The sequence below is a fragment of the Notolabrus celidotus genome, chromosome 4, assembly GCF_009762535.1.
Source record: "Notolabrus celidotus isolate fNotCel1 chromosome 4, fNotCel1.pri, whole genome shotgun sequence".
Taxonomy (NCBI): Eukaryota; Metazoa; Chordata; class Actinopteri; order Labriformes; family Labridae; genus Notolabrus; species Notolabrus celidotus.
In genome coordinates, this window is record NC_048275.1 from 14,572,684 (window position 1) to 14,585,985 (window position 13,302).

Consider the following 13,302-nt stretch of genomic DNA (forward strand, 5'->3'; position numbering starts at 1 on the left):
TCAATATGCTAACATCATGCTGACATACATGCATACTAGTATCATACTAATCTACCTAACGGAAGAACATAAATTCATACATACATACATACATACATACATACATACATACATACATACATACATACATAAATACATAAATAAATACATACATACATACATAGCCTACATACATACATACATACATAGCCTACATACGTAGCCTACATACATACATACATACATACATACATACATACATACATACAAACGTACAAACATACATACATACATACACATACATTCATTCAACGAACGTACATACATACGTGCACACACACACACACACACGCACACACATACATACAAATGTACATACATACATACATACATACATACATACATACATACATACATACATACATACATACATATATACATACATACACTCATTCATACAAACGTAAATACATACATACATACACACATACATACACACACACACACACACACACACACACATATACATACATACATACATACATACATACATACATACATACATACATACATACATTTTTGATCCAATCAGAGTAAAAATCTATATCTGAATCCCTTGTAACTTTATTACCTCATTAAATTTAGTTAAATAAATAGATAAATAATCTGCTAAAGACAATAGGTATGTGAATGTGTGATGATCTTGTGATGAAAGATTTTCAATTTGTCTTACTATAGACATTCTCAAATGTGGGCACATCCAAAATAACAGCAAAAAATAAATGGAAAAAAACTCGTTGGATGCATGTAAGTACCAAGCAAAACTTATCCAGAATTGTTCCTATGTCAAATATTTGTGATGATCACCCCAGTTAAGTTACCACTTAATCCACACTAAGGAGTTCAGCACTCTGTTTTTTTTAGAGTAAATATATATAGCAGAGCAGGAAAGTGTGTTTAAATTCAGATCGCCTTAAAATCAGGGGGGAATAATGGCATCATTGGCTTCCCATAGCCAATCCCCCATGAACTACGTCACACAGTTTTGGTAAGTTGGGGGGTGAACGAGGCCATATTCTAACCATCAGGCTACATCATGCGGGCAATTACTTGGAAAATAAGTTTGGCTTATCTCACCACCATAGTATGCTTTGGCTGCTGTTACCGTAACGACGTGGAGCAAGAGGACAATCTAAACATACCAGCTATCGCCAAATATTTCAGCACGAAAGGGAGGTACGAGGAAGTGAACCCGTATCTCATAAAGGACATACTGGCTGTAAACAGATCTATTCTGCAGCCTCCATCTGCACAATGTCGAGAAATTCATCTGACTGCGATTATAAGACACGGCACGAGGTACCCCACGGTGAAAAACGTGAAGAAAATGCAAAAGCTGCACGAGCTGGTCAAGAGCAGCGCGTCAGGTAAAGAGAGCTGGCTGCGGGAGATCCAGACCCAGTGGACGATGTGGTACACCGAGGACATGGACGGCAGACTCGTCCAGAAAGGAGTGAAGGATCACAAGCACCTGGCTGTGAGACTGTCAAAGCTATTTCCCTCTTTGATCTCAGAGGAGAAGCTCAGAGATGGATTCATCAAGTTTATGACCAGTTCAAAACACAGGTGTGTCAACAGCACACTGTCTTTCAAGGCAGGACTGACCGAGCTGTGGGCCATTAAAGGTACGCCCATATTGTTATCATATAGGCCACTATTGTGACACCCAATTGGATGCTGAAGTATCTGATATTTAACCACATAAAATAAAGTATATGTTGTTAGTCCAGTCTAAAATAACTCCTGGAGGCGTCAGGAATTTCTAAGAAAAGAGCACCTTGCCTATAAATGTGATTGACTGTGACAGTTGGCATCTTTGATTGTTGTCTTTTCAAGATCTTTAGAGCTGGAGTCCAAAATAACAAATGTTAAACTGGTGTTGAGACGTCCATATATATGTGTGTGTTTTGAGGACACCTACACCCTTTTATAAGACGGCATTTGGAGACCGTCAGGAGGAGACTTCATTTGGCCGAGTCTTCCTCCAAGCAGTCACAATGCTCGTTACTGATGCTGGTGCTATTGTTGTAATTAAACATATTGTAATACGAGCAAGCCAGTGTCACGAAGTTCATTCTACATCTGCACATCACGGGCTGTTAAGACACAACAATACGTTTCTCATGTTATCTTCATCTTTCTTTCTTCTTAGATCAGGAGTTTGACCATGCAGAGAACGATGCCCTGATGAGGTTCTTTGACCACTGCACCAGGTTTGTGGAGGAAGTTAATGACAACCCTTCAGCTTTGTCAGAGCTTGACAAATTCAAGAAGGGACCAGAGATGAGGAGAGTCCAGCAGAAGATCGCAGACCGTCTCAAAGTGCCGTATAACACTGTATCAGATGGTTAGTATTAGATCTGTTATTTAGGTACAAAAACACACCATTCACAACATTGTGAAGGGCAAAGGTTCAGCTTTATTTGCATTCTTCAGTACATGGTTACACAATGAAATGCAGCTGTAGCCACCTCCACTCTTCACCCAAAAGTCAAACATGCTAAATAATAAGCAAAACAATAACATAAGGCAAAACAGACCGTGCATAACACTAGTAGTAGAAGCTGTATCAATATTCTATATCCGAGAATGTTAGTTAAATGCAGGTTTAAACTACAGTCCCTGACAAAAGTCTTGTCACTTATCCAAGTTGTAGGAACAACAAATAACAACTTTAATTGTAGTTGATCAATTTGAATCAGAAAGGGCTCATATGAAAGGCAAAACCCTCTAAATTATTTTACCAATCAATTATTTTTTTTATCATTCATAGTTTTTTCATTTAATGAGGACAGAAAAGTCAGATTTTGCTTGGACAAAAGTCTTGTCGCATACAAAAATAATGTAGAAATTAAACATATACTTTACTTTGAATACACAAACATGCTACAATAACATCAGAACATAAAGTCATGGTGCCTTGGAAAAAATAATTAATATCTTGTATGACTCCCATGAGCTTGGAGGACTGCTTCCATATGTCTTGGCAATGACTCAAATAACTTATCGACAAAGTCCTCTGGACAAAGAAAGCAGTCTTGCAGGACTCCCAGAGTTCATCAAGATTCTTAGGTTTCATCCTCCAAACCTCCTCCTTCATCTTACCCGAGACATGCTAAATAATGTTCATGTCTGATGACTGTGCAGGCCAATCCTGGAACACCTTGACCTTCTTCCCTTGACTTCAATGTGAAGGCTGAAGTATGAGAAGGAGCACCATCCTGCTGCAGAATTTGCCCTCTCTTGTGGTTTGTAATGTAATGGGCAGCAAGAATTTCTTGATATTTCAGGCTGTTGATGTTGCCATCCACTCTGCAGATCTCTCACTCACCCCATACTGGATGTAGCCTCAAACCATGATTTTTCCTCCACCAAATTTGACTGGGTTTTTTTTGGGTTAATCTTGGGTCCATGCAGGCTCCAAAAGGTCTTCTGCAGTATTTGTGACGATCGGGATATAGTTCAGGCGATGATCCATCTGAGAAATCATCCTTCTGCCACTTTTCCACTATATCCTTATGTGACAAGATTTTTGTCAAGCAGTGTACTGAACAAGCTTATTTCTAACACATTTTGGTTCCAATATAGCTGTCCGTGTGTATGCATATTTACTTTGCAAAGAAAATCTATCCACCTAAAAGGTGTGGCATGTCATGTTTGGATGCTAAAACACCAGGTTTATTATACTCAGGTTTCCGTTGGGCTGGTCACAATCAAAAGTCATGTGCAGTTTTATCACACAACACACAACAAACAAGGTGAAGGGTGCACACATCCAAAAAAAGTAATTTACAACCACTGGATCAAAAGTCAAACTGTCTATCACACAACGCCATGCCAACGCTGTTGCAAGTACTCGTACAGTGTGAACTTTGTGCTCTGACTGCAAGAGTGTTCGCTGTTCCCTGTGAATTGAATATTCATTTTACTGCCATGGGCTGTCTTCAGTGTTGGGTCTGAGTCTTGGCACTCCATGGGACCATCCTCCTAACCACAGATAACAAGTAAACAGCTAGCTGCCAGCTTGGGACCAGAAGTCTTGGAGCTTTAAATTGAACTCATGGAAAAGCAAAGACTAAAGTTTTTCTGTTGCTGCCAATGATATCCAAATCCTGTTCTCCTATGTTCAAAAAACAAAAGTAAAGTTCACTCTGGTGTTTAATTCCACCAGGCAAAAGGCAATGCAGTGCAATATTTGCTGTCTTATTGGCCAGTTGTACAGTCTGTTTGCCTTTAAACTTTAAAAAGTTCACTGTTACTTTTCCGTTTGAGAAGTTATACAAACTACAGAGCCCCTGAAGTCCCAAAACTAAATATTTTCTTATATAGTGCACACAAGTTATTATCTTGTGCACACAGTTATTATATTGATTGAACAGTTCTACTCTATCTATGATATAAGGCTTTATGACTCTATTTCTTTAAACGGTGAATCTGAAATAAACTAACTCAACTTTATTCATATAGCACCTTTCATACATGAAAAACATGCAGCCCAAAGTGCTTCACAGAATCACAGAGAGACAGAAAACAACAGCAATGGTAAAATTATAAAAGGCATGATTATAAATAAAACACTTGAAAATAAAATAAAATCAATGCAGTAAAATTAATCAAATAAGTAATAGTGAAAAGAAAAGTTAAAAATAAGGTAGTGTTAAGATCAGATGAATAAAATAAATAAATAGATAATTAAATAAGTTAAATACATGTTAAAGCAATGATTAAAATAATAATGGTTAAAATAATAATACAAATAATAATGCAGTCCAGGGCTAAAAAAGAAATGACTCCAAATTAAAAGCTAGATTAAAATGATACGTCTTAAGTTTAATTTTAAAAAACCCCAGAGAGCTCGCCGTTTTAATGTCCAGAGGCAGAGAGTTACAAAACTTAGGGGGGTAAAAACAGAAAACTCTCTGGCTGGTGCTTGTGTGAGACACGCGAGGAACATTTAAAAGGGAAGCATTCGAGGACCTCAGTGATCGAGCTGGAAAATAAAATGACAGGAGATCAGTGATGTATGGAGGAGCATGGCTGTTAAGAGCTTTACAAACAAGTAAAAGAACTTCAAAATCAATTCTAAAAGAAACAGGGAGCCAGTGCAGAGTTTTAAGAAGAGGAGTTATGTGATCAGTTTTCTTTTTCCTTGTTAAAACTCTGGCAGCAGTGTTTTGAACAAGCTGCAGTTTCTTGAGATACTTTTTGGGCAAACCAGTAAAAAGGGAATTGCAGTAGTCAATGCAGCTTGTGATAAAAGCATGAAATAAAATTTCGGCATCTTTCTGGGATAAAAAAGGTCGGACTTTTGCAATGTTTCTTAGATGATAAAATGAAGTACTTACGACCTTGTTAAAATGAGCATTAAAATTAAAATCTGAATGTAAAACCACTCCCAGGTTTGTGACCTTTGATTTAATCTGACTGTTAGAATCCAGTAGTCTGGAGTTGTTCTCTAACTAACAGATGGGCCTATAAAACTCAGGAGTAATTCTCTGTTATATTGATTTTATGATTTTGCTTTTAGTACTAGTTCAGTACTTTGTGTTTAAAACTCACGTCAAACACCTTTTTAATCTCAGCTCATCACAAACTGGCTGTTTATAAACAGACATATGTTTATGATCCTAGTGACTGTTTTAAGGTTAGTCTTTTCGCCATTATTAAAATCAGGTGATGTGAAGTTTCAGAGAAGCCAGAGCGGCTCAAGCGTCCAATCAGTGAGTGATGTTCGATAAGGGGGCGTGTCTGTCAGCAAACAGATTTCGACTGAGCCTGTTGTCTTTCAGTAAGCCAAGCAGATGATTTCTGCTGATAATAAGATAAAAAGATAATAAATATTTCTTTTTGCAACTTCAGGGGCTCCGTACACAAACACATTAGACTCACGCTCTCATTTTTAGTTTTTAACCCCTGCATTACAGAAAGCTTTATACATACACCTCATCTCACTAATATGAAGTATGCTTGGTTGTTGGGTACCAGTAATTTTCTCAAGAGTACCCTACTGCAGGCAAGATGGCGCCGCCACAACATCCACACCGGAAGTCCATACCGGAAGTCCATACCGGAAGTTACAAAGCTAAAAACGTTGCAATAACACCCACACCGGAAGTCCATACCAGAAGTTACAAAAATAAAAGCCTTCAAAAAACAGGAACGTGAACGCAAAATAAAAGCCTTCAAAAACACGTAGGTTTACGCGTAATTCTATGAACTTTTTTGCACTTACATTTTAATCGTATCAGTATTATTGACTAGTTGATTGACTCCAAAAGGGTATAGGCTGTTGAGAATTCAAGTTACTTAGAAGCCTGCACGAATCACTAAGTTATAGTGTTAACGTCTCAGCCATGCACAGCCTTTTGTTCCGAGTGTGTGTTGAAATACTTAAAGCTGATTATGATGCTGCCATGATGACATCTGCATATGCCTCTCTTGTTTTGTCTGGGTCATATGTTTTATTTTATGTTGTGTTAGCCTGACTGTACCTCACCTGCCCACCAGTTCCCTGTGGTGTGTGTCCTGCCCCTGCACACCTGCTTGCCTTTGACTGATTCCCCCAGTGACCCCTCTTCCTTCCTGCACAGCTGTTCCCCACAGGTTCATTATGATAACTGTGCAGCGTGCAGGAGTCTCTTTCCATGGGGACTTGTCACATTATCTAAGTTTGCTGTAGTGTTTGTTCCAAATTACCTTGCATGCTGTCTGCCTATGTGATCACATGTATAGATTAATGAATGAATGAAATACAGATCCAGAGTTGATCCACAGTCACGAGAGAAGAGCAGAATGTTATCTATGGTGGAGGGGCGAGTGGAGGAGGAAAATGTAGAGGTGTGTGGTGACTGTTTCTTTTTTAACATAATTTGTAACACGTTACAATGACACAGTGACAGGGGTGTTCATTAACCACAAGAACAAACGGAGGGAATGGTTTCTCCTTCTATTTTGAGACATTAGATGGGCGTAAACACTCTGAGCTTGTCAAACAGTTTTATTCAGATTGAATGCTTGATGCATGTACACCAATGTCTTAACAAGATCACTTTATTTGGCGTCCATGAAAACATTGAAGTTGGAACCTTCAATTAGAATGACTAGAAAAACTGCAAATGTATACATAGCTACTGTTTCTTTCCATCCAACCCCTACTTGAAATGTAGAATTATACTTTATTTTATGTTCTTTTAATGTTATATGTATGATGTCTTAACCCTTTTGTATTGATAATGTTGTACTTGAAAAAGAACAATGCACTTTTGCTATTACAAACTCCAAATCAACATAGAATATTAGGACTAAAATATTTCAACTTGAGGCGCCACTGTCAGCCACTGATGATAGATGTACAGTACACATTTCTGGGGAGCCTCTGTTGTTTTTGTGGTGAATATAGATCTCTGTGTACAGCTTGAGTGTATTTTCCCTCTTACTTACAGTCTTTTCCTTCTCATCCCCTCCCCCCACACACACTAACACTCTACATTATTCTGTTCTTCATACACAGCGGGATCTCTCTCACTCACTCTCTCTATCACAATTAGCTTTCTGCTAATTGATTTAGCAGCGACAGACTAATGCAATCAATACGCTACACGAAGAAGAAACTTCCAGTTCGAAGCATCCGGCATTGGGTAGAGAGGGGGTTAAAGAATCACTTCCGGTATGGACTTCCGGTATGGACTTCCGGTGTGGATGTTGTGGCGGCGCCATCTTGCCTGCAATAGGGTGCCTCTCAATTTTCTGGGCAGTTTTAATCCCCCATTGTAGAGCATGGGGGTCTTTTGCTGTGGGCATCCTAATTAATTTTGTTCTCCTTTAATATTTTTCATCAGATAGTTTCTTCCGCTACAAAAGTAAAAACGGCTCAGCTTTGTTGTGTTTAGTGTTCTTAAGAAGCATCCCATTTGCTCAGTTTGGGTGTTGAGGGAGTGTACTATGTTTGCATTCATGCACCATAATCTTTAAGACAGATTTGCGCTAGTCTAACAACATTTACATCTTAACCCTCCTGTAATGTTGCGGGTCAAATTGAAAAAAATAAAAAATAAAAAGTTAAAAGTATTATTTCGCATTTCTAATGTCACAGTGGATGAAAGGCCAGTGGCATTCAGAGGTTCCTTCCATCTTAGATACCTTCAAAACCAGCTAAATACAGCATAAAATTCTGGGCTGCATGTGACAGAAGATGTGTCTCTTCTTAATTTATCAACATCACTACATCAAAAAAAAATTCAAAATTTAAAATAAAATAAACAAAAATCAATGTCATGTCAAATCTTTTCATAGTACATTAAAAAAAGTTTTAACATGAATTTCATAAACAAGTAAGTTATCCTAATTGAACCATGATCTGTGAGAATTAAAGAACACCAATGCTCTAAATATTGATTTAAATGGTTAGTAATGGAGTTAATAATGAGATTTAAAAAATGCTTATTGGGATTTTTATTGGGGTTCGGACACTTTTGGATCATTAAATATGTCCCGGGTCAAGCTGACCCAGGAACATTATTGCTGTTCCTAAGAAACGAACATAATAGGAGGGTTAAATAGATGTATACGTCTGGATATGGTTCACAGGTCTGTTACTTACAGATAAAAAGTGACCTACAATACTTACAGATAAAAAGTGACCTGCGATTGTTTGGAGCCTTTTCTGTGATTTCTCTGTTCTAAAATAGTAACTTCATATTTTACGCTTCCATAAGGTAACTCAAAATTCCCTGTAATTTTTTTAATGAAAAAAAGTTTGTTGTTCTAACTTTTAGTAAAGGGGAATGAAGAAAAGGGTATCAAAGTGTTCATTAGTTCATGTTTTTTCAAAAAGCTGCCCAAATCAAATCAGTTACTTCATTGACTGCCTTCTTTTTCATTATTTATACAACTATGATTGTCTGTTATCGTAGGAAACACATCACTTCTCTCATATCAAATAAAAAAAACAGAAGCCCTCAAAAATAACATGTTCATCATATTTGATCACAATTCCAATTTTTAGCATTAGCCCAGTAGGGGGGGCTGTTTTCCATCATAAAATTAATAACAGCTCTACAGCTCTAATAGCTCTACAAGAGTGCTGTAACATTACTGCTCTAATTTATGACCTTGACACAGGCTGACCTGCCTTTAACTGGTGCAGTTAATACGCATAAGCGTAGGACTATTCTGTCACTGTCCACTACTTATTTAAATGTTTTCCTGGCTTGTCTGAAGACTACTTACTATCTGTTTGTTGCATTGTTCTCCCCCAGATATGGCCGAAGCGGCATTTTACTTATGTGCCTATGAGTTTGCTATCAAGACCATTAATTCCCCCTGGTGTCAGCTCTTCGATGAGGTGGATGCACAGGTATGAGCCTCTGCTTTATAGGGTTAAGGATTTTGGTTCAGCATGCCAGCTTTGTCATATGCTTGTCATTCTTTAAAAGTGAGATTACATCATAAAGGTTTGAGATGAGTAACCTGAGGTTCTTATTGTAAATAGAGTTTATTTGATGAGTTCTAACAATGTGGACACACACTAACCTTCACACTGGTGCACATTGTTCTAGATGAGTAAATAGTTGGTTAAACTTTTTGTAATGCATCACTAGTAAGTCTGCAAGAAACAGAAACACAAATGAGAAAAGTAACAAGATGCATTAGTGAAAAATAAAGCAAGATAAATTTAAAATAAATTAACAAGTAGTGAGCAATGCTTTCTCTGCTTTCCACAGAAGGCATTGTTCAGGTCATAAAGAACGTTGTGTGTCTTGTGTTACAAGCTGACCTAAGGGTCAAATCACCTGAAATGTTACCTCACATTTAAAACAAAGACTATCATCTCTCTAAGCTTTTCACATGAAGCCCATCCAGCGTCCATACTATCAATGACAGGTTCTTTCTGGTTCACCAGGTGTTGGAGTACGCAAATGACCTGAAACAGTTCTGGAAAAGAGGCTATGGTTATGATATAAACAGTAAGTCCAGCTGCATCCTCTTCCACGATGTGTTCAGTCGACTAGACAACGCTGCCGTCGAGAACAAGTGAGTACAACTCAAATGTCTCTGGGTTCATAAAAGTGGGAGTACATAATGCCTTGTAATGTCATTCCAAGGAAGAAGGCACAAGCTATGTTGCCAAGTATAAACAATTACGATCACCTTGCTCACTCTGTGACACATCATCCTGTGCTTCGTGTGTTTCCCCAGAAGACAGGTGAACTAATAAAACATGCCTTGGCCTGCTGCAAACGACTCATTTGTCAGGGTTTGAATTTTTTATCATAAAAATATTGTTAACTTTACCAACTGCTGTAAAATGCTGATATTAGAAAAACACGTCACCAAGTAGAACAATATTGCTCATCGATGTGCTTTCAACAGAGAGGGATGGAAGAGGGTTCACAATACAAATAACTCTTGCTGGCAGTCAATGTATTCCTAGCTTTGGTCTTTTCATTACATGTATTAATGATAAGAAAGCACATCACTAGATATATCTTCACAGTGTCTTTTCTCTGTTTATATCTTTTTCAATGTAAAAGTAAGCTCTTTGTCTCTCTTTGATTTCATTACTACAAGTAAATATGTACACATTTCAAAAAATATGGTGAAACAAAACTCTTGGAAATGGATTTTCAGCCTGAAGTGCAAGTCTTTTTTTTTTTTATCATAATAATATATAAATGGGTCTAAGGGCAGAAAGTAACTGGGCTAACATGGCCTGAACTAAAATATCAGCCAGTTCTTCAGACTAGACTGAAAGTAAGGCTCCCAATGCCCCCTTAACACACATATATCACTGATATTAAAGATATGTGACTCAACAAAAATATTCAGCCTGATTGAGAACCTGAAAGCATTATGTCAAGCAAGGTTTGAATGCCGTTTAAGTCAGAACTTCATAACCTGACAAAAGGCTAACACGCAGTTCCTACGATGTGCTTGATGTTCCTGCTCCAATAACACAAAGATTGAGGTGAGGTGAGGAGTTCCAGGCAAAAGATTGAAGGAGGTGTTGAAAAGCAAGTGATCCACAACTGAGAGCTTAGAAGTGCAAACAAGCATTTCAAATCTGAAGATCCCATTTGTCAACATACCAAGTTGTCCTTCAAGTACAGAGATAAGATTTCTATTCTATTTAGAACCTGTATGACCTCAAATTTAAATATTAGGTATAATAACCCGGGTTTTATTGGTGTAAATGTGTCCTTACATAAACGTACACAGTTAGAAGGGGTGTAGTCTGTCATCTAACACGACTGACTTGATACAGGTTTTAATGCAAACTGTTTTTTAACTCCTACGACAAGCAAAACCAAAATGACAACACCAGGATGTAGCATGTATCTTTCATTTATTTTCATCTGTCATGTATCCTTTTAAATATATTTTGTTAAGACAACAATTGATAAGAAGAAGTTTTATACAAGACTTTGTTTTGTCTGACCATCACTCCAAGGTCCAAAAGATTAGCTGAAGAAGCTGGAGCTAGAAAGTGTCAAGCACTTAATACATTTTACATGATGAGTTTATTATCCAAATAATTGTTTCAGCTCCTTTTCTTCATTATAACCCCTTTTGTCCCATCAGGTTAGGCAAGCAGGTGACTGAAGCTGTGACCATCCAGGTGGGCCATGCAGAGACCCTCCTGCCCCTCCTCACCCTCCTGGGCTTCTCCAAGGACAATGACACCCTGACCTCCACTAACTACGCCACACAAGCACAGCGCACCTTCCGCACCAGCCACATGTTACCTTACGCTGCTAACTTACTCCTGGTGCTGTACGACTGTGGTGGTGGTGACCTGAGACTGCAGCCGCTGCTCAATGAGAAGCCTGTGACTTTCCCTGGTCTGACGGAGGCCTCCATGCCGCTCTATCAGGAAGTGAGGGAGCACTACAGGGAACTGCTCAAAGGCTGTGACTTTGAGACTGAGTGTCAGCTATTTGAGAGTACTACTTAGAAGGACAGTATAGTCTGGTACAGAAATGGTAGTAGGGCTTTATTGAGTTTTATCAGGAATATGGTGAACATTTTTGAAATTATGGGAGCGTCTTAGCCTCAATGCTTGCATGCAAACATGAACAAATTATTTCACTTTTGCAAAATGACAGGCTTTCTCTGGGAGAAAAACACAAGCCCAACCTTTGGTGTTTCATTCAAGTTTGCTTTTACTATAACAGTATTATTACTGCCTTGTTTTTGCAGTGTCTTGACCTGATTGCACAAGTTAGAGCAGGAATTGGACCATCTTTGAAGTGTGCACATTTGCTATATTGTGCAGAGGAAGTTAAGAACTCTAGACTCATCACTTATCTGTTTCCTGATCTCCAAGAAGCACTGGCACATTTCACAGTATTCATCAGTTTGTAAGTAATATTGCATAACCAAAATTGGTCATCCAATGCATTACAAGATTCTTGTATGTCATTGTAAGTTGCCAGGAAACATATAATTGGCTCATCAGTTAGCCCAAAGCAGGTGCTTTGGTCCAAAAATCCACTTGTTTTGGCATCATTATTTGTGCCATAGTATCAGTAGTACATTATATCTTACTCAGGCCCATGCTATGTCACTTTTATTGGTTGTAATCAGGATAGAAATCTCCTCATTGGCCCTTCACATCCCAGTTACGGTAAGAATTATTAGTTTGACATGATGGACAAGTCTGTCGGATACTTAATTATAATAAGTACTCTTTTTCATAATGATTTATAAGTTGCGGCTAAGGGCTTAATTTGTGGTAAATCTTAAAATGTCCAAAATATCTAAAGCCTCAGACTACATGTGTTAAAACCCTTCAATAATTACATTGTGGATTGCATTGTAGTGCTATTAATTATGGGTTATCTTTACTCTGTGATTGACATAATAAATAAGGACATCATCTGAATGTTGTGTGGCAGAGCAGCCTGGTTCTGTTTGACATTATTTCCACTGGAAGGGCCACCACCACCTTTCTTTATTTTAAGGGCTACCTAGAGGGCACTACATCACATTTACGCCACTGTAAGGTTTTTTTTCACTGGAGATGACTTTATCACATTTTCTCCACTGAAGGGGCGCTAAGGAGAGCACTTCATCATATTTTCACCTCTGGAGGGGACTTCATCTCGTTTGGTCCATTGTGAACTCACTGAAGGGTTTCTTTATAATCTTTAACGGGTGTATCCAAGAGCAGGGGCATCGTAGTGGGGGGAATAGTGGGACTGACCACCTAGGGCCCAAGTGGGGTCCTTAATGGGCCTGAAATAAAATGTGTTTTCTACTACA

At 38.2% G+C, this 13,302-nt stretch overlaps 1 protein-coding gene across 1 annotated transcript; it reads left to right on the top strand.

Annotated features, from left to right (window-relative positions):
- The first annotated feature begins 1,000 nt into the window (after positions 1-1,000).
- On the top strand, positions 1,001-13,302 carry LOC117812078 (multiple inositol polyphosphate phosphatase 1-like). Its single transcript, XM_034682675.1, has 5 exons — positions 1,001-1,664; positions 2,192-2,386; positions 9,297-9,394; positions 9,941-10,071; positions 11,620-13,302. Exons 1-5 carry the CDS (start codon positions 1,076-1,078, stop codon positions 11,990-11,992), a joined length of 1,386 nt encoding a protein of 461 aa, XP_034538566.1. The 5' UTR covers positions 1,001-1,075; the 3' UTR covers positions 11,993-13,302.